This window comes from Astatotilapia calliptera, chromosome 10 (assembly GCF_900246225.1).
Source record: "Astatotilapia calliptera chromosome 10, fAstCal1.2, whole genome shotgun sequence".
NCBI lineage: Eukaryota > Metazoa > Chordata > Actinopteri > Cichliformes > Cichlidae > Astatotilapia > Astatotilapia calliptera.
In genome coordinates this window covers 12079575-12100861 of record NC_039311.1, presented here as the reverse complement: position 1 = coordinate 12100861, position 21287 = coordinate 12079575, and the positions used below count along the sequence as shown (strand labels likewise).

Below are 21287 nucleotides of genomic sequence, written 5' to 3'. Positions count from 1 at the left end.
GATTTCTTTATCACGTAGAAAAGACTGAGACATATTGTTGAGAATGAACTTCTTTTTCTTATATTAGGATATCTCAAGGATTAAATGTGTAGTTAAACTTCTGTACAGTGCTAGAAAGTTAGAGTTTGACTAGTCTGGCACACTGATTAACTGATTAACAGTGAAACCGACTGACTTCAGCTTCTTGCAAACATAATTCTGAACAGCAGAGGGAGTAAAACTACCTCTGTAGACTTTAAGATGAGCTCTAAACTGAGACTGCTGTTCTTCTGGTTGAACAGGAACAAACACAAGGTCGATATGTTTTGGTCAAAGATTTAGTATTTATTGGTTCATAATTACAGCAGAATTTGGTGAAGAAAAGGGACTGTGCTGGTTTGGTCTAAATGCCCTAAACTATAATCTATTTGAGCTTTCATGTTAGCACTGGAGAGATCTAAGACACGACTTTCAAGATGAAGCTGAACAAGAAGTAACAAATATTCTGTGGTTTATTAAAAACGTCTACACATTTCCAAAATGGTACTAAAATCTTATTTTCCCCACATCCAAAGCAAAGCAAAGCAAAACTAAACTGCCCAATAACATGTCCTCTCGCGTACCTTCACAGGGACGTGGGAGTCTATTATGAGTACACACAGTGGTGCTCTTTACTCTATCAGGTGGTCACTGCACACCACCTTTGGCTACTCTATGCTGAATGAAAACACATGGCTGATCTCTGTGGTGACCTGTATGTACTACACTTCAGCACATTAAAAACACATTTCACTTTAAAATTAGTGTCTTCATTTTCCCTCCTTTTCTGAGAATTCTCCTTATCCCCATTTGCAAAAATGACAAGAGCCAATCTAATGAGTGTAAATTATATAGAAAACATAGTTCTTTAACTCATAACAAATAACCCCTTTATTTGCATTTATTAACCATCCCAAAAAGAAAGCAAAAGTTACCATAAAACTACACATTACACCGAAGGGAAATCATCTGAAACTACAGTGAAAATAAAAACTTGCACCTGAATTAGTGGGATTTTTATCCTTAGATTACTCAAAGCATAGTATGATCTTCAGCCATGTCAAAATTATAGACAAAAGATATTTCACTAAACATACAAAAACAACTGTACTTCTCATGCTTTCACTGACCACACAGAATAGACACCACCGACTTGTGCAAAAACTACTCTGAGGTGTTACTATTGAGGCGATTGAAAGTGTGGGTTGTCCCTTTCTATAAGTCAAACCACACAATGTCTGCTCTTCTTAAGAAAGAGATACTTTGGGACAATGTTCGAAATTAGTGTTCTAAATGTTCAATGTTCTAAATCTTTTGGCAAAATGCACACAACTACATCTGGAGGAAAGAAATGCAAGGAAGATATTTTGTTTAAAAAAATCTAGACTGTGAAGCATGGAGGAGGGATCATCGTGGCTTGTAGCTGCCTTTTTGCAGTGAGGCTGTGTTGGAAGAATTTAGGTAACAATTCAAACTTATACCAGAAATTTTACTAAAGAAGTCAAGACAGCAGCTGACCTTGACTAGGAATGTCTGACTCTTGCAACAAAATAATACAAAGCAATGACAACATCACAGAATCACCGATGAATTAAAACTGGTTTGCTGGGGAGAGTTGTTCAAGTTTTCTCACAGTTGTCTCATAAGCAGCAAGAAACATCTGGTAAAGGTTGTTGGTGTTTCCAGCCGGTGTGTTCAATGAAAACATGAAAATGACTGTTTTTGTTTAGTTTGACTGTGTTCGTCTGATAATTGTAGCTCAGATAAAGAAGTAGTGGTGCAGAAATCTTGTCAGGATGTCAGACATTTTTATGCAACTCAACATGTTTTTAAAACAAATTCAATTTTCCTACTCATTTTATGTCACCAACTTAAGAAGACATTATGTGCGCTGCCAACTGAAATTATTACTTTAACAGTAAAAACACTACATTAAAAGACATTCGGGTGTCTCTCTGAGGCTGATATTTACTCCTCTTTACAGAGTAACCATGATTTAACACTTGAATGTGACATTATGCTTGAGACGTGAAAAGTTCTGGAGGCGGAGAAAACCAGCAGTGTGTGTCAGAAGCTATCCAGACTACTTAAAACATGAGTGAAGAGGAACTAATAGCACTGAAATACTTAAAACCAAACATACTTAATGAAAATCACTGACACAGCCCTAATTCATTAAAAACACTAAGATAAAGCATCAACAAAAAAGGTGAACATCCTCTATATTCACAAAAATCTCCTCAAAGTTAAATAAAAAATAAAATAGCACTTTTAAATGTACAAAAAACAGGTGTGTTTCACTTCAGGTGTGAACAGAAAATAACGTTCACATTGTGACAAACAGTGCAGGTCAGCTGAATAGATTTCAGAGTTCTTCCATCCTCGACTCAGCATCCTCCTTCATCTTTTGCTCCTGCATGCGACTGCGAGTGGAGCCTACGTGAAAACAAAAGCGATGAAAATCAGTCTAAATAGCTAAATTACAGACTATGACATGGATGGAGCCAGCATGATGTCGCACAAAGGGTTTCTGGATTTGGATTTTTCAGGAATCAACAGTCCACATATATGGTCCGGTCTACTTATATATGTACATGGGACATTTTAACATTGAGTCTATAAGGATTTACTCGTTTTCGAAGAAAGCCTCAAGTAGGGATTGGAGGAACTGTAGTTTTTGACAGACACGTTTAGCTTAATGGGGGGTGGGGGGGGGGTTTAGCCCCTGAAGCCTTTTATTGATACAAATACTTACTCATCTCTGCAAGCTTCTGAATCAGTGTAGAATCTCCTCCAGATTTGCTGTAATTTAGATAAAATAAAGAAAGCGTTAATGAAATCATTCTTCATGCTGCAGAATCATACAGTGAAAACAGAAATTTTACATATTAATTGTAGAAGCTGATCTCAAAATGAATAGCTGTTGTTTTTAAGTAGTGCAGTGGCACTTTGGGGACACTGGAATGTGCTGTCGTGCATATCTGTAAATAAGTGTTCATCAAGTGATGCTAATAACGCTTGTAATTGATTACTTAAATAATAAATATGCAGCTTAGGGCTGTTCGATATAACGATATATATCGGATGACGATATAAAAACGTCTATCGTTTCATTTTACGCCATCGTTTGCTTCGTGGTGTTGCAAAATAAACTGTTTATGGCAATATTTTTTCATCGTTTTGATGGTCACTGTAGTGGCTATATTAATTTCTTAAAGTTCTCTCTTTCTCTTATATTTAATATAACCACACTAAGGACGGACAAGCGCCTGTTTTTATGCATTGTCGTTAACAACAACGACGGTAAAACCATCACATGTCCGCTTGTTTATTTTCCACATAAACCTTTCACAATAAAGCTCAAGATCCTGTTGAGACTTTTCAAAATAAACTGAATCACATGAAATAGTATGCAGATATTTACCGATGAGAAGCAAAAAACAGCTGTCAGGTGCTAAAAAATAAACCTTAGACTCAAACGTTAAAACGGGCTTTTCCCTGCAGCACGCCGCAAAGAAAACAGCGACCGTTAAAACCTATGTCTAAAAATGTTTCATGCATTGGTAAAACACTCGACTCCAGATACACGACGCCCAGCTGGAAACACTTCAGCTACTCAAGATTCACAGAATTTACAGAAAATGTTACATTTTTGTGATTTATATCGTTATCGGACGATAAATGTTTTATATCAGGATATGAGATTTTGGTCATATCGTATAGCAGCTTATAAAGAAAAAGAAATATATGTATTAGTCTTTTAGTTTTAGCCATCTGACTATTTGCAGGGATATAAAGGAAGAACACAATAAATGTAACTATATGTCTGTGTTTTAATGCGTGCGTGACGTGAACAAGTCTCGCAAGCCACGCAAAAACCACTTGCACAGCAGGTTTGTGCCAGTAACACAACATGATGAGCAATTATTCCTTCTCCCATGAAAAAGCTGGAGTACTGCAAGAACTCACTCAAGGGAGGAAGAACAAGCAAGCAAACAAACACAGACAGGCCACATCCAGCAAAGGGAATTTGAACACAGGACATTTTCACTATGAGGCAACAGTGTTAACCACTTCACCACTGTGGTCAAACTTATGCTATATCATGCTCCCAAAATTTAGAAGTCTGATGGGGAAACTCCAACAAATGCTGAGCCTACACCTTTCAGTTGTAAAACTGACACCGTGCCTCTGGAGCGAAACCTGACACTCGTTCTTTAAAGTCAAAACAGGGTTTTGCACTGGTGAAGGCAATGTAGACCCCTAATATAGGTCAAAGAGTGTGTTCTTGTGGGACGATGTTGGACAATGTTTGACAATATATTTGACAATTGCCCATTATACTTGCTGCACTGGTCAAACAGTGACGTCACCACAGCTTTGTACCATTTACGAGTACTCGGTGCAGTGCTGTACGTAATAACAGATGTCGCCACTGAGACAAAACCACATCAGCACTGGTATGGGAGAAGTCATCAAAAATGGTGACTAGAGTAAATAATTAATTAAAAATGAATTACACAATCATCTTAAACAAGCGCCATCAGCTGTGGCACCTATTCAAGGTTACAAAAAGTGAGAGGTGAAAACCAGCAGATATATGATGTCACTTTTGTGATGTAGTGCTTTTGGTATAATGAGCCCACAGAGAGGTAGTCTGAAAAACTAAAATCTACACACAGGTTTACTGTTTAAAGATTTGACATCTATCAAAGACCAATTATAGGCTGCTGCAACTGAATGCAATTTTATAAACTTTTCACACATATAAGGAAGCTAAAAAATGTTTTTTCTGATTTGTGTACACATGTGCAGTCCCTTTCTTTCACAGTAATTGTAAACTGTTATTTCAGTTGCTGTTCTGTCAGCTAATCATCTTTGGCTTTTAAGACAGACGAAGCCATTGGTTGGCTATTTTTCACTCTTGTGATTTTGGTGAGAGTGATGTTTTGACTTATGAAAACTACAGCCAATTAAAATAGTAAATCATGTCTCATATGAGACGGGATAATGGTGCAAAAATTCTGTGCTGCCCCACATGATATAATATAATCTGGCACACAAGCACCATTTGTGACCAACCTGCCGTCAGCTTCATCTTGCCCGTCCACATCAAATCGTAACCTCTTCAGAGGCTTTGGCGTGGAGCCATGATCCAGAGTCCTCTTTAGGGATCGATCACTGCTGTTGACCATCTGGTTGATCTTCTGGAAGCGATTTGATGGCTGCAAATGAAGACAAAACAGAAGTAAGAGTGAGTGAGGAAACAAATAAATGGCACTGCAGCTGCTGAGAGATCAAACCAGCCCTTTGTTACACTACAGAGCAAAATGTTTTGATGCATGCTTGATAATCCAAGTAAGAAAATACGAGAAAGTTGATTTTGTACATCCAGACTAAGCAATCAGATGAACAGAATCAACTCTCTGGGTCTACAGAGCAAACTTAAGATGAACATACCCCAAATGATTCGCCGATCGATACCAGCATTCTGCAAGGGCAAAAAACCCCAATGAGCATTGTACAAAACAAACAGGCCTTCATTTCAAATCATTCTATAATATCATTCTAGTTCAGGAGTAGCGTTGTCAAAAATTATTTGACAATGAATATTATGCAGGACTTACTTGGATCGAGGGGTCATGATACCGGGAGACATGCGTGCGCTTTTCAATGGAGAGATGTAGACATTGTTGCTACCGGGCACACGCAGAGGCGAATTAGGGAACTTGTAGGGGCTGCAGGGTATTTGTGGGATTGGCGAGAGTGTCGGAGGCTAGAAAAGAAAACAGCAGCAGAAACAATGAGAGAAATTTGTAGAAATACTTTTTTTTTTTTTTTATATATATGTGCATTAAAACCCCACCGTCACCAATGACTACTGCAGATGTAGCTCACCCTGGTAGAAGCATACTGCAGGATGTTTGTTTTCAGCTTCTGCATAAACACTTGGTTGTAGAAGACAATGATGGAGTCGTAGTGGCCTTCAGTGATCAACACGTGCTTGAAGGTCTGCAACATTCAAAGTGTTTTGTTACAGTTCTACATGAAACACGATTACATCAGAAAAACTTCAGCCGACTCGGTGAGTTTTTATGGAAACTGTAACAGGCTGTTTTACCTCTTGGCTGGTGTTGGCCATGTTTTTGTATGCTGTGACAATGGTCTTGAAGCGCAGATCAACGCTCTTCACTTTACATATGGCATACATGGCAGACATCATCAACTACAGGAACATACAACGTATTTAGCAGAGAAAAATAAATAAGAAAAGTGGAGGAGGGCAATAACAGGAGACGAGGGACAGAAACAAATAGTGAGAGCGACATATTTCCAGCTTACCTGATCGAGGTGACGGTCTCTCATCAGCTCGTACTCATGCTGCAGAGTGTGCTGGAACAGAGTCCATATTATGGGCTCAAACTCAGGGTGGGAGGACAGCAGGTAGGAGCAGAGCATCTTCAGCCTTGTATAGGCCAAACGGTACACTACAGAGAAACAAAACCAGAGGATTAGAGCGTCTAGTGTGATAGAATAATGAATGGAACCTCTTATCTTAATAAAAATGTAACAATAATAATATAAGAATAAAAAAAATTGCTTAATGAAAATGTGGGGACACCTGACTGTATCTGCAATACTTTAAAGAAAATATCAAACAATGTTATTTTATACAATTGCATTAATATTTTCTCCTATTAACTTGTTATTTTTCCCATTATTTACTCCATCCATCACAACATTACTACTTTAAAAGATTACTTTATTGCTAGGCAGGACCACCACCATCAATTATTTTTGACTAGTGCAAACTCTACCAGTGACTTACATTTTTTATAGAAGAGGCTGAGAGAGTTGGACTTCAGGGGTCGTGGAGGTTGGCTGGTTGGCTGTGAGGCAGGCTGAGAGGAAGTTTGACAGCTGGACTCAGGAGGTAATACACGCAGGCCTGGGCGCATGGGGGACAAATATCTGTGCGGGAAGAGCACAGGAACCAGTTTCATATGTCAATAAACATGAAACTTTCCCCTAACCACGAACCTTAAATGGACGGGTAAAACAAAAGAAAGCTCTTCCTCAAAGCTAAAAAAAAAATCAAAGAAAGAGGGGGGGGGCTGTGGAATTTAACAAAATATTATTGATGCTTATCTGCTCATCTATGACGTATTCATCAAGGCTGTGCTGTTTTGATTAGTCAGTAGTTTCACAACTCTTGTAAAAAGGGTTTGGTGTTCTTTCAAAATCAAAAGACAAACTGATCGAAAGCCGCGGGATGACTTACAGGTCGGCTGCGGTGTGGTTGTGCTGCAGCGGTTGACTGAAATTAGCTGGGGTCTCCACCTGCTCTGCTCCTCCGCTCTCATGTTCCTGTTTCAGAAGCTCAAATAGTGGGGAGCCCTGCAGAGACACAAACATTTACTTTATATTTAACCATTTCCATTTATATCCTGTCCATCACAACTTTCATTTTCTTTTCATTCAAGCAGGAATTTTAAAAAGGTGCAAAAAGAAATTATTTCATTTGGCAATCACATAATAATGTAATATAATAATCCTGTTAGGTTGGAGATCATGTCTTGATCAGGCAATTAGTTCCTTTTTGGGTTTTTTCCTGGTATATTAAGTAGAAGACATGTGCAGAAATGATGTTAGAGGTATTTTACATGTGAAATGTCCCTTGCAAAACAGCCAACTGATAAGTCAAATCTATACATGTATTATAAATCTGTTCCTCATTTTATGTTGACCCAAGCACACACCCTACAGTATCCTGTCTGACTCTGAATGCATTTGACTGACTCGTTAAGCTTGTTAAACAAATAATAACTTCAAATTAAAAATACATTTTCTCTAAATACCAAAGAAGAAAAAAAAAAAAGAAGCTAAATCTATGTTAACATGCACAATTCTAAATCAAGATGAAAAGACAGTGAAAGTGAAGGTTGCACGTGAATCTCAGCACGCAACCGTCACACCAGTAAAAAAGCAAACTGATATGAGCTCATACAGGGAAGTGAGGAGTGGTTTACAACTCAGCAGCTCCCACAGTAACTGCGAGTATGGACTTGTAAGTATGGCTTATGGTACATTCATGCATCATGCCTGCCACACCCCGCTTACGCCACCAACATTTCAAAAGTACATTTGGATAAGAACATTCGCTGACATCTATCAGTGGTTATCTATCCTCACAGCTGATTATCAGGTCGTAACATATTACAACACTACATAATACATTCAACTACAGATGAGTCATGCTCTTATTTATTTATTTTTTTTTAATTTAAAATACTCCAAATGACACTAGTAAGAGCACTGAAAGACAAAAACATGCACTGTGCTATTAAACAAATAAGAAAATCTCCTGATAAATGCTTTGATGTTTCGGGAAGATGATGAAAAGACCCCTATGGCAGGCAGCAAGGACAATCTAACACACACAACAAAAAACTTACTAAAACTTATCTTACTGAAATGTGAAAATTACAGAACACATTTTATTGTTCCATTATTCAAATGCTTTTTATTTGCAAAAGCAAATGAAAGACATTTGAATGGGAGGACTTTGGCCCCAGCGGTGGCTCCTCCCAGTGGTTTGACAGCCTGCTCTGTTCCCTGTGTCAGAGGCTCTGCCATCCAGGCTGCTGTGAGGTTTCTGATTTACAATCCAGCAGGAGCAGAGTGACGATCAGCACGTGCCTTTGGGACTTCAACAACACAGAGAAGAACGAGACAAGTGGAGACCCACTAAAGTGTTCACAGAGCTAAAGGGGGAAAAAAAGCACGACTCTTCTCTTTTAATACATTTGTTTTGTGAGGACGACTGAAAACAATGAAAGCTCCACTTAAATGACCATCGCTGCACATACAGGACAGCTGCCACAGCAGGACAAGTAGATGGAAAGGACTTTGGATGGTATATCAAGGAGCTGCTGTATACCTTCTTTTTTTCATGGCATAACGAACACCAACTGTGAGTAAGGAGAACCTTTTCACTCTTTCCACTGTAAGTGTACACTCTGGTTTAAAGATGGATAACAGCACGGACTGCAACAAGAGTGACAACTTCAAGTATAATCTCTACGCCTCGGTTTTCTCCATGGTGTTTGTAGTCGGACTTACCTTCAACGCGGTGGCTGTGTACATTTTTGGCTGTACGCTGAAGATACGGAATGAGACCACGACGTATATGATGAACCTCGTGGTTTCGGACTCTCTCTTTGTCCTCAGCCTGCCTTTTCGGATTGTGTACTTCATCAAACGTGACTGGCTCTTTGGAAGTGCGCTCTGTAAGATCTCCGTGGCCCTATTCTACACCAACATGTACGGCAGCATCCTCTTCCTCACCTGCATCAGTGTCGATCGTTTCCTAGCAATTGTGTATCCATTTCGGTCCCAAACAATTCGTACGAGGAAAAATGCCAAGCTGGCCTGCCTTACAGTTTGGGTGATCATTCTCTCTGGAGGTATAACCACTGGGGTCTTTTTGGACACCACTTCACCGAACAATACTAACTCGGGTTCGGTAAACTCAACGCCACAGTTTTGCTTTGAAAACTACTCAAAAAAACAATGGAAGGCTGAGCTTTCGTGGGTGGTGATGTTTATTGAGACTGCAGGCTTCCTTATCCCACTGATGTTGAATGTGTTCTGCTCTGTCATGGTGCTAAGGATACTGAGGAACCCCAAAACCATCAGCCGCGGAGGAAACCTCAACAAAGCAAAAATCCTGAGGATGGTCTTTGTGCATTTGCTCATCTTCTGCTTCTGTTTCATTCCCTACAATGTGAATCTCATCTTCTACACCTTGGTCCGCTCCAAAATCCTAAAGGGATGCTTTGCAGAACATGTTGTAAGAACCATCTACCCCATCGCTCTGTGCATAGCGGTGACCAACTGCTGCTTTGATCCAGTTGTCTACTACTTCACTTCAGAGGCCATTCAAAGCTCCATTAAACGAAAGTCTTCAGCATGGCAAAATGGTGCCAGGCTATTCGAAAGACTACAGATGGACAGCTTGCAAAGCAGCCCAAGTTCAACGCCCAAGAGTTTGACGCTGAAAAGTCTGAGACCCAAAATATTTGACAATGAGTCCACGGTCTAAAGACAGCCTGGTAATGTGAGCTACAAATTTGACTTAAGCGAGTATGGCTGACAAAACTTGATTCAAATCAGAGGACATGGGTGAAAGCAGAGTGCCTTAGAAAAACAACATAAACAAAATGGTTACTAGGGAGTCCGGCTCACCTATCGGACACAACAGAGACTTTAGACCGGAAGATAATGATTCAGTCAACAATAGGTACTAACACAAAGAAAGAACTTCTTTTACAGAGAAGACTCACCTTTAAGAAAAACCCTAATTTGACAGTGCTGAACCAGTATTACAACTCTTTACATCTACTGCCCTGTACGGTTTTCAAGTATTTGTTTTATGTGTATTGAGGTTTTTAAGAAGTTTTTAGAGAATCATGTTCTATAAAAGCTTTGATTCCCATTCTGAAAGTGAATTAAATATTTTTGTAACATTTTGAAGTGTTGTGTATTGAATTCAATACTTGTTTGATCAAGCGGTAGGTTGTGAAATACTTGGCCCTATCTTGGAAGAATTTTTTTCCCCATGTGGCTTTCACTGTTCCCAGCTAAATAAGTCATCTAGACTGGTTAGTCATATGTGTGTGGTTGGCCCCTCAGTGCACAATACATTTATAAAGTTTTAAATTGTTTCATTACATGTGTTGGTAATAAATGAAAAGTGTTCCAACAAAACTGATGGTCTTTAGAAAAAGAAAAGTGGGTCAAAATGTCATCATTTCTGCATATACAACAACACTGGAACCGTAAAAAACTCAACCTACACACAATATAGATTTTCCAAGTTCCTAAAATTTGTTGGAAATCCTGAAAAACTAATTTAGACCGGATCCAGGCTCACACTGTGTGAAAACATAAGTTTCATAGCAACGATGTGTATATTTCTTCCATGCTTGTGACAAGCTGTGTGATGCAAGACTGAACACTGCACATACCTGCCGACAGCCTCAGGGTCTGTACTGACATGGTTAGACTCATCACCTCACCAGCAATGATGAGAAAGGGCTGTAAAACTAAAGCAGGCAAGAAACAACTTGCCTCTTGAGGGAAAGGGTAATAAAACAGTCTAGAGGGGGTTTTTGTAGAGCAGTATTTGGTCAGATCATTGTATGCTGATCAACTTCCCAAAAAGATAAACAAATTTTATACAAACCATAAGAAAAGTTCTGCACATTACAGCACAAGAACATATTACAAATACAAATAATAAAACTTTGTATGCACTCACAGGGATTTTTAATTTTTATGTGTTCATGGACTGACACGCAAGTGGCATTACTGCTTACAGCCCCTTGTTTCAGTGAATTATTGCTTTTACTTTATGAGCTACAGTTTATGATTAACTCTAGTCACTCACATAAGTTCATAACAAGGTGTTGTAAACAAGGTGTTGTAAAACGCTTTGAGTGTCTAGAAAAGCGCTATATAAATGCAATCCTACCAGAACGCCTACAAAAAACCCGAAAGTTAATCTGACAATTTTCAGGTCAATGAAAAAATTTTTAAATTGACATCTGACAACCTGTAGGCTAAACTAGAGATTAGAACTCTTGTATCCCTCTAAAAAACGTCATTAAAAGTAATCAGTCAGCTATAAATTAGAGGAACAGGGCGAGAGAGAGGGCGAGAGAGAGAGAGAGACCCTGACCTGTTGGTGTCTAGGTGTGAACTGCTTCAGTCAGCGGCAGATTCCCAACTGCAGCATCCTGACAAGCTAGCCACAGTTAAACACCAGCTGACTGGAAAAATACCTTTAATCACACTGACAATGCTCCCATCCTGCTACTGGTGAGTGACTAAATTCTACCTTTAAATATTCTCTTTGGTTGTGGCAACTGTAAAATTAAGTATAATCTTTTTCTCTAAATTAAGCATATTAATTGCTCAAACTTTTGCAGAAAAATTTGTAATATCCATACAGATTTAAAGATGGGGTCCTCTATTTTAAATCTGACAGGTCATCGAATTAAAAACATCTGTCTTAATAATAACGCTATGAGAAAGAGAATTTGTCACCTATTTTAATTTTGAAAAGTTATTTCCAAATTTGAATTAAAGTTAGTTTTTAGATATTAGAAATATATATATTTTTTATTCTTCTATTGATGCTCATTTTGTGACTGAATCGGTTCTTTAATGACCTACATTATAGATGAGCTGGCAAGAAAAAAAAGATAAACTTTAATCATGATCACACACAACAAACAATTGTAAAAAGCTATAATCAGACTCTGCCTTTACAACCGGAAAAATGCTCTCCTGATTGCCTATGCAGTGCAAACTTAGTTCAATTATAAAATCTCAATTAAAAAAAAAAAAAGATTGATTTTATGGGCTCTGGTAAATGTGTATTTAATCTGTCAATGTAATGAAATACATCAGTTAAGTGCTTTTTCGGTTGGCTTTATGCATGTAATGACACCAAATGTTTGCTTTGTTTCTTTACAAGCAGGAAGCTGCTGGTAAAAATTTATTGGCAAAATCAATTTGTTTTCTATATAACATACAGCGGAATATATACGGATGTGTATTCGTGTCATCTCAGCAAATTTGCATTTCAATTAAAAAAAAAAATTGTTTTGTTTGATTAAGTTTTAACTTACTACACGTTTAACTGCTCCAGCAGATCTTTCGTCACATATGCCCTCTTCAACCGATCAAACCCTCCTCCAGATATAAGACCATAACAATTTGACGTGCTGGAAGTGGTCAAATCATTTTGAGACATGGAGCAGTGGAATATGACTGATTTGACAGCCAAGCCGGTCTCACTTTTGTCTAACTGTACTGTCGATATAAGCTACCGCTTCACCTTCTACAAAGTATCCTACAGTGTCATCTTCCTGCTGGGGGTGGCCACCAACAGCCTGGTTCTGCGCAGACTGTGTCTGTCTCCCTGTACCATGAACAGCACAGCCATTTACATGGCCAGTCTATCGACGACTGACTTGTTTTTTGTCATCTCTCTACCTCTGAGAATCTACTACTACCACCAAAAGGCTCAAGCCTTGTCCTCCAAGACAGAGGACAGCCCCAGTTGGACTCTTGGGCCAGCTTACTGCCAGATCACATTCACTCTCAAATACATCAGCCTGTATGGGGGCATCTTCTTCCTGGTGTGCATTGCTGTGGACCGTTACTTTGCTGTAGTGCACCCCCTGGCATCGACACTGCGCAGGTTGCGTGCCGCACGGGTGGTGAGCGGAGGGATCTGGTGCCTGGTTCTGGGGCTCAGTGTGTGTCTGCCTGCGCTGCGGTTAGCGGCTTCTCACCAGAACAAGGCCTGTCTGCTGGATCCGTCCTCACAACACCATCGCACCCTTATCCTGTTATTCCTGGGCATAGCCCTGGGGTCATTTCTGCTGCCCACTCTTGTACTCCTCTACAGCTACTGCCGGGTGCTGAGTGTCCTTAGCAAGATGAGACACCGCTGCCGCAGCAACCGCCACGGCCATCTGCACACTCTAAGGGTTATTTACTCAGTGCTGGGTGTGTTTCTCCTGTGCTTTCTCCCCTATCACATCAACCTGCTGGGATATACTCTCACACACATGAAGCTGTTGCCACATTGTGGCCTGGCCAAGGCGACCAAGGCTATGCATCCTGTGGTCCTTTCCTTAGCCAGTTTCAACTGCTGCCTCAACCCACTCATCTACTATTTCTCCAGCAGCCCGGTGCACAGGGAGGTGCCCAGTAGTGGAGGCAGTGGTAGCCGGTGACACAAGTACTGTAAGACCTCTTTATTAACAAAAGCATTAGATTGCTTTACTGTACTTTTGTCAATTTGCAAAAAGTATCCCGTTACCTATATTTTTTTTTCCGTTATAGTGAAACCATAACCACCTTTGTGTATGTTAAAAGTGTAATCTGTTGTTGTTTTCAGTTTCCGTGTGTGTGTGCCCCACGTGTGGAGCAGTCAGAGTAAAGAAGCACTGTGAAATCATTTTATTTTTGGCAAAGCAGCTTCGTATGTTTGGGAAATGCTGACATGGAATGAGATCAGTAGTGAAAGCAGGATTTATGTAGAATCTCCTTTTATTATTCTTATTGTTGTTATTATTATTATTATTATTATTTAAGTGACTCTTAAACAGTGACAACAATCTGCTTCTTTTGGGCCAATAAATCCTAAATGATTGATATCCAAAGCGTCTCTATGTCATGTATACATCAATCTCTGTGAAATGCTGTGATATTATTGGCATCCTAGTCTAATAGCAATGAAAGATCAAACTGACCGTCCTCCATGCAAGTCTCTCCATGATGAGGTTCTCGCAGGTCTCCAGATGTTTGACGATCTCTTTGCTTAGCGTGGGGTCGGCCTTGATAAAGCTCTCGATAACTTTATAGAAATCAAAGGCGGTCAGGTTGAACACATTTAGTATCCAGGGGAAACACACATCTGTTTCGGCTGAGTCGGCTCCTCCATGGCTGTACCCTCCATTTTTGAAACTGCTCTCTAATCATGTGGAGCAAAGAACAACATTAGAATTGGTCACACGTAAAAGATGTGTAAAACTTTAATTACTGATAACAGATGACCAAAAATACAGAATACTTCATAAAGAGCTATATTATTATTCATTTATAAGAAAGTTATAGGACATGCCTCCATATGTTGCCATGACTACCTCCAAAGCACAAGCCAAAAGCGATGTGTGGAATGTGGAGTCATTCAGGAGTTTACTGGAAAGGAAATCAAATGACTCAGCTCCATGGAAGAAAGTGTGTGTCAAAACAATAGAAAGCATGCATGCAATTCCAATGCACCAACATGGATTAGAGTCATAATTCCCACTATTCTGATAAAAGTGGAGAAAAAAAAACATACCTGAAATTTTGCACAGACAGGCGCTTCTCTTCCTACGGAAAAAAAACAAAAACAAAAAAACACCCAAAAAAAATAAGACCTCAACGTTAAGATTTACCAAAAATATTTTCTTCCTAGAGTGGGATTTATCTTTTAATTGATAAAAGTTTAAATAGGATAAAAGAAAGAAAAAAGAAAACTCTTGTATAATAATTTGGTGACTGATGTCTATAAATCTTATCAGATAGATTTGAAATTAAAGGTAAACATCCAAAACAAAACAGTAAAATTCTCTTAACCCACCAGTTTAAAAAAAAGAAGGGAAAAAAAAAACTGTACCGATTTCAGCATTTCCTCCATTACTCTGTAATACAGTCTGACACCGAGGGTGAATCTCTGAAAGAGAAAAGCAACTCAATTCAGATAAAAACAAAAGAATATGAGGGACAACATGTTGCCATTGTTCCTCCTTTTCGTCTCCATACCTGCCTGCCGTACACTACGCAGCGTGGGCCGACCGCCTGACCGAATCTTTGACTGAACACCTGTCCAAGCGTCTCCAAGCGCTTCTGCACATCCTGCGTCGGATCCACTGTGCAGTGCTGATGAAGGGATAGCGAGAGGGAGAGAGAAAGGTATGTTTGAAAATCTGCAGTTTTATCTTTTAATTAGAGGCAAATTTCTAAAGACCCACTTTGAAATATGTAACCAAATTAGCAGATGGCTGGTCCCCACTGGAAGTGAGATCACCCCTCAGCAGTTGAATGGAGGTCATGGCAGCTCTGATGGGAGATTAGAAAAGAAAAAGAAAAAGAAAAAAATCAGACAAGGACTATAAGGTCCTTTTCAATCAAGTAAGGTTATAATCTGCATCTTAGAGATGTCATTTAAATTGCTGGCAACTTAAAGGGAAATAAACAATCATCACAGAAATGCACAAATGTACATATTGAGAGGTGAGTATCTAAACAGTGCTTAAACCCCCCCCCCCCACAATACTGCAGAAGCAAACATGAGACCTCTGTCCTTTCCCGCTAGACAAAGAATGATAGATACAGTCAGTGAGGAACTGCTAAGTGCCCACCTGATGGGTGTCTGAGGAGGGACGAGTACTCCATCTTCATCTGACAGGTTCTTCTTTGGTGTTCTCTCCACTTGTGATCTGAATGCAGGAAAAGATTATTGAACATCTTCTTTAAGTTATTTTAAGAACTCAACATCTAAACACTGTACGCTGAAGAAAAAAGGGATTACATCTTGACTTTAGGTGCAAGAACAGTCTCGTCTCCATTGAAAAACATTCGTCCGTCAATGTCTCTGCTCTTGAGGTAGTGTTCTTCATATTGTTGGTCGACATCATTCACCTGGGTTGAAAGTCACAGCAAAAAGTAACGCGCGGTGAGGCAGAAGCCAACAGACACAGCTCTCAAAGGTTTCCGATTCAGATTACAGCTGATTGGAAGAAGGCAAAGCTTTGCTTATTCTACACCTGAACCAGACAACAGGCAAAGCAATAACCAGCGCCAAAAACTCATCGAAATCTTTGTTTTTTCCCCGAGTAACCCAGGCCTTTTGATGACAGCCTATCATGGTGACATTTGTACATTATTTATTTAAGACACCTAAGCAAAAATGCACACCATCTGCCCGTCACCGTGTTCACTATAGTCGTTTAGAGGAGTGTACCACTGTCAGCAAACAGTAGCATCCTGTCTCTGCATTATAGTGACACACTACAAAGGACCTCCTGCTTGAGTGCACATTTACCCAACACGATATACGTGAAAACAAACACATATAGGTAGCAAATAGCGCAACCAACACCTGCCAGACGTTCAAACGCTCTACAGCGGCAGAAGCGGGCAGGAAGAGATAATGAATGGAAACTCCAAATGCAGTTAGTGAGAATAAAACCAAACAGTGGAGCAGGTGTTCTGACAATGACGTCCTACCTGAGGAAAATCTGGGCTTCTTGAAAGATCCATCGACTCTAAGAAAGCCATGAAACTGGTTTGGTATACATTCTTCACCTGCAAATAAATTCACATAAATACATTTTGAGTTGTGTTTGTCCAGTAAGACTATGAGATTTTTTTTTAAAGTCTTCACACCTCTTCTGCACTGCATTCATTCTCTTTGCATAAGGTTTCGAGAAGCTGTACATCAACCTCTGGCTCCACAACTCGGGATTTAGTTTTGCTCTGGTTGCGACGAGATGTTCGTGTTGGAGGGCTCTGAATTTTGCTGATGGCTGATTCTGAGAATAAATAAATAAAACCTCAAGGAGCTTTAAACCAAACTTTCATGACAAAAAAATGGTAATTATTTGACTTTACATTTACTTATTGTACAATCTGAAGTCATAAAAACATTAAAAGCAAAGAACGTGTAAATTAAATGCTACTGAAGCTTACTGTAAAGAGGCTGCAGAAGGTCTGGAGAGCAGCGCTTGATGATTAACTCCAGCGTACAAAGAAGCAGCTGAAATGATATGACCAGGTCATCCTCCATCTGTAAGGCCCTTCCTGCACGCAGCACAGATGCAACACATGAGACGCATCGTCACAACAATTCCGATGCCTTCTTAAAACAACAAAACTTAAACCATGATTTTCCAATTCAACTATTATCTGCAGCTGAACACGAAGGAGGAAGGAAGGGTGAAAAGAAGATGACAGAGAGGCATGAAAACAATTCCATAACGTGTGTTAACAGCTTGATTCTACTTGTTCTTGTTGTTGTTAATGTATTCATAAGCTTAACCGACCTTTGGCCAACAGAAACATCGTCCAGCAAGTCCGCACGGTTTCCCTCTCCCTTGAAAATGATACACCAAATAATTAATCACGCAGCAGCATCAACCTTTCATAACAAGTGCAAAACCGCTAACACACAAGACAATAAATATCATAACATAATCAATGTCACCAACATATTTCCCACATTTAGAAGTTTGCAACTTACTTCCCATCAGACGTCAGATTGAAAATTTTCTTGCAAGTTCTGAAACAGAACAAATTTGCATTTTTTTTCCCCCAATTACACTTAAACTACAAATATTTTTACATTAATCCAATGCAATCTATTTGTATGATCACTTACTTCTCAAACCTCTGGTAAAGAGCCAGCATCACATCATACTTCTTGTCCAGCCGTGACAGTGCAGAGTTCACCTTGGTGCTTATCGTATCCAAGTTCACATCCAACTTCCTCACCAGATCTATAAATTGTTTGACGCTACAAAAGAAAAGATGGAATTAGCATCGAAGTAACTTTCATCCATTCGTCCATCAATCTGTTTCACAAACTATCCAACTGAGAGATGAACAGTGGACCTGGAGCCTATACAGTGGGGCAAAAAAGTATTTAGTCAGCCACCGATTGTGCAAGTTCCCCCACTTAAAATGATGACAGAGGTCAGTAATTTGCACCAGAGGTACACTTCAACTGTGAGAGACAGAATGTGAAAAAAAAAAATCCATGAATTCACATGGTAGGATTTGTAAAGAATTTATTCGTAAATTAGGTTGGAAAATAAGTATTTGGTCACCTCAAACAAGGAAAATCTCTGGCTCTCACAGACCTGTAACGTCTTCTGTAAGAAGCTTTTCTGTCCCCCACTCGTTACCTGTATGAATGGCACCTGTTTGAACTCATCATCTGTATAAAAGACACCTGTCCACAGCCTCAAACAGTCAGACTCCAAACTCCGCCATGGCCAAGACCAAAGAGCTTTCGAAGGACACCAGGAAAAGTATTGTAGACCTGCACCAGACTGGGAAGAGTGAATCTACAATAGGCAAGCAGCTTGGTGTGAAAAAATCTACTGTGGGAGCAATCATCAGAAAATGGAAGACATACAAGACCACTGATAATCTCCCTCGATCTGGGGCTCCACGCAAGATCTTATCCCGTGGGGTCAAAATGATCATGAGAACGGTGAGCAAAGATCCCAGAACCACACGGGGGGACCTGGTGAATGACCTGCAGAGAGCTGGGACCAAAGTAACAAAGGTCACCATCAGTAACACACTACAACGGCAGGGAATCAAATCCCGCAGTGCCAGACGTGTTCCGCTGCTGAAGCCAGTGCATGTCCAGGCCCGTCTGAAGTTTGCCAGAGAGCACATGGATGATACAGCAGAGGATTGGGAGAATGTCATGTGGACAGATGAAACCAAAGTAGAACTTTTTGGTATAAACTCAACTCGTCGTGTTTGGAGGAAGAAGAATACTGAGTTGCATCCCAAGAACACCATACCTACTGTGAAGCATGGGGGTGGAAACATCATGCTATGGGGCTGTTTTTCTGCCAAGGGGACAGGACGACTGATCCGTGTTGAGGACAGAATGAATGGGGCCATGTATCGTGAGATTTTGAGCCAAAACCTCCTTCCATCAGTGAGAACTTTGAAGATGAAACGAGGCTGGGTCTTCCAACATGACAATGATCCAAAACACACCGCCCGGGCAACAAAGGAGTGGCTCCGTAAGAAGCATTTGAAAGTCCTGGAGTGGCCTAGCCAGTCTCCAGACCTCAACCCCATAGAAAATCTGTGGCGGGAGTTGAAAGTCCGTGTTGCTCGGCGACAGCCCCAAAACATCACTGCTCTCGAGAAGATCTGCATGGAGGAATGGGCCAAAATACCAGCTACTGTGTGTGCAAACCTGGTAAAGACCTATAGTAAATGTTTGACCTCTGTTATTGCCAACAAAGGTTATGTTACAAAGTATTGAGTTGTATTTTTGTTATTGACCAAATACTTATTTTCCACCCTGATTTACGAATAAATTCTTTACAAATCCTACCATGTGGATTCATGGATTTTTTTTTTTTTCACATTCTGTCTCTCACAGTTGAAGTGTACCTCTGGTGCAAATTACTGACCTCTGTCATCATTTTAGGTGGGGGGACTTGCACAATCGGTGGCTGACTAAATACTTTTTTGCCCCACTGTACCTGGACTGCTTTTCCATCCATCAAAGGGAGAACACACAAAGATCTATCTACAGCTGGAGTACGTAGCAGGAGGATACATGTTTAATGTTCTTACACAGCCTGTAGTTTTTCTACTTTATTTCAAAGAGCAATCCCAAATAAAGTTCTGTCTGCTACCCTGAAAAAAAAAAGTTTCCTATTTCCAAAGAATGAAAATCCCAGCAGCTAATACTCAAGCAAGGCTGAAGTCATCAGCTACCCAACAAAATTTCACATTCACCAATATCTCATGCCAACAGTTGGACTGTGTGGTTATGTTTTGTCAAGAAAACATAGCAAGCGCTTACTTCAGACAGACTGCTTTCAGAACCTGGGTCAAGGTGAAACAGGTGGCATCCATGTCTGTCACAGTCACAAACAGACAAGCACCCCAAAGCTTCTTCTGACTGTCCTGAAACCAAATGACAAAGAACAATGTTAGATGATGCTCATGTCACACCTTTTCGCCTTTTTTTAGGAATGGAAGAGCAACTGTTTTTAAGGGGATTATAAAGCTATTCCACTTTATTTCTTACAGTACTTTTTAAATGATTATTTTTGGACTGTACCTGGCTACTGATTAAAAGGCAAAAATACTTAGCCCTCCTAATATCCTATTTCACCAATAAGGCACAGTGGATACTGTGTGTAAGCTTTGATTTAAAATTGGACTCAGTACTGCAAAAAGAAAACTTACATAAAGGGTTCACGGCCCAAACAGTACAAATTGTACTTTCTTTCGCTCCCCATGCATTTACATGCCTATCACTAACTTTGTGTTGTCTTCTTCCCACAGCTTGTGATTTGCCATGTTTGTGGACTTTTCTTCTTCTTTGTCTTCTTTTTGGATGTCTTTCAACAATGTTGTAGAAGCTCTGATTTGCAGGAGAGATTGGATACACCCTGGTTTCTCTATACTTGAGAAAGGTCATATGGACTAAACTGTTATTAATGAATAAAAATAATGCTGAACTGAACAGTGTGCGAGGGTTATATTATATTTAAACACCCTTGACAGGCCACAGGGCTAACGCATAAAGTCAAATCAGTTTAGAATCACCAAACTGACTGTCTCTGTTCTGACCCCTGTGAGAACCCAACCAGAAACAGGAGAACATACAGCCTGGATTTATTTTGCTGTGAGGTGACAGTGATAACCACTGCACCACCATTCCATCCTGCAATATGTATTGCTTTAGGCCAAATACTGTTCTAATTTTAAATGATCGATTTCCACTCATGCTTTTTCCAGGACAGGCGACAGGATTGCAGTATTATAAATGTAGAGTGGAACTACTGAACTACAGTAGGTGCAAATACGTACAGCAGCTTCATCCACGGACTCCTGAACGGTTTTCCACAGCGTCCAGGCTCGATCACATACAG

General features: G+C 39.9%; 3 protein-coding genes across 3 annotated transcripts in view; 2 read left to right on the top strand and 1 right to left on the bottom strand.

Annotated features, from left to right (window-relative positions):
- Positions 1 to 303: 303 nt before the first annotated feature.
- rb1 (retinoblastoma 1) overlaps positions 304 to 21287 on the bottom strand; it is a 22065-nt gene continuing 1081 nt past the window's right edge. Inside the window, exons 2-27 of the mRNA XM_026182006.1 lie at positions 21226 to 21287; positions 20210 to 20313; positions 18026 to 18160; positions 17888 to 17926; positions 17691 to 17740; positions 17338 to 17448; positions 17035 to 17180; positions 16876 to 16953; positions 16178 to 16287; positions 16008 to 16085; positions 15618 to 15705; positions 15409 to 15525; positions 15263 to 15319; positions 14945 to 14976; positions 14723 to 14799; positions 14352 to 14572; positions 7301 to 7416; positions 6848 to 6990; positions 6361 to 6506; positions 6140 to 6244; positions 5917 to 6030; positions 5646 to 5794; positions 5479 to 5509; positions 5101 to 5243; positions 2774 to 2820; positions 304 to 2454 (exon numbers count right to left, since the gene is read on the bottom strand). The exon at positions 21226 to 21287 is cut by the window's right edge and continues 59 nt beyond it. Coding sequence (XP_026037791.1) covers positions 2384 to 2454; positions 2774 to 2820; positions 5101 to 5243; positions 5479 to 5509; positions 5646 to 5794; positions 5917 to 6030; positions 6140 to 6244; positions 6361 to 6506; positions 6848 to 6990; positions 7301 to 7416; positions 14352 to 14572; positions 14723 to 14799; positions 14945 to 14976; positions 15263 to 15319; positions 15409 to 15525; positions 15618 to 15705; positions 16008 to 16085; positions 16178 to 16287; positions 16876 to 16953; positions 17035 to 17180; positions 17338 to 17448; positions 17691 to 17740; positions 17888 to 17926; positions 18026 to 18160; positions 20210 to 20313; positions 21226 to 21287 — 2570 coding nt within the window. The 3' untranslated portion in view covers positions 304 to 2383. The remainder of the gene's footprint in view (positions 2455 to 2773; positions 2821 to 5100; positions 5244 to 5478; positions 5510 to 5645; positions 5795 to 5916; positions 6031 to 6139; positions 6245 to 6360; positions 6507 to 6847; positions 6991 to 7300; positions 7417 to 14351; positions 14573 to 14722; positions 14800 to 14944; positions 14977 to 15262; positions 15320 to 15408; positions 15526 to 15617; positions 15706 to 16007; positions 16086 to 16177; positions 16288 to 16875; positions 16954 to 17034; positions 17181 to 17337; positions 17449 to 17690; positions 17741 to 17887; positions 17927 to 18025; positions 18161 to 20209; positions 20314 to 21225) is intronic.
- Positions 8669 to 10550, top strand: lpar6b (lysophosphatidic acid receptor 6b). The gene has a single exon (XM_026182007.1). It carries the CDS (start codon positions 9050 to 9052, stop codon positions 10121 to 10123), a length of 1074 nt encoding a protein of 357 aa, XP_026037792.1. The 5' UTR covers positions 8669 to 9049; the 3' UTR covers positions 10124 to 10550.
- On the top strand, positions 10616 to 14345 carry LOC113030502 (lysophosphatidic acid receptor 6). The gene has a single exon (XM_026182008.1). It carries the CDS (start codon positions 12840 to 12842, stop codon positions 13830 to 13832), a length of 993 nt encoding a protein of 330 aa, XP_026037793.1. The 5' UTR covers positions 10616 to 12839; the 3' UTR covers positions 13833 to 14345.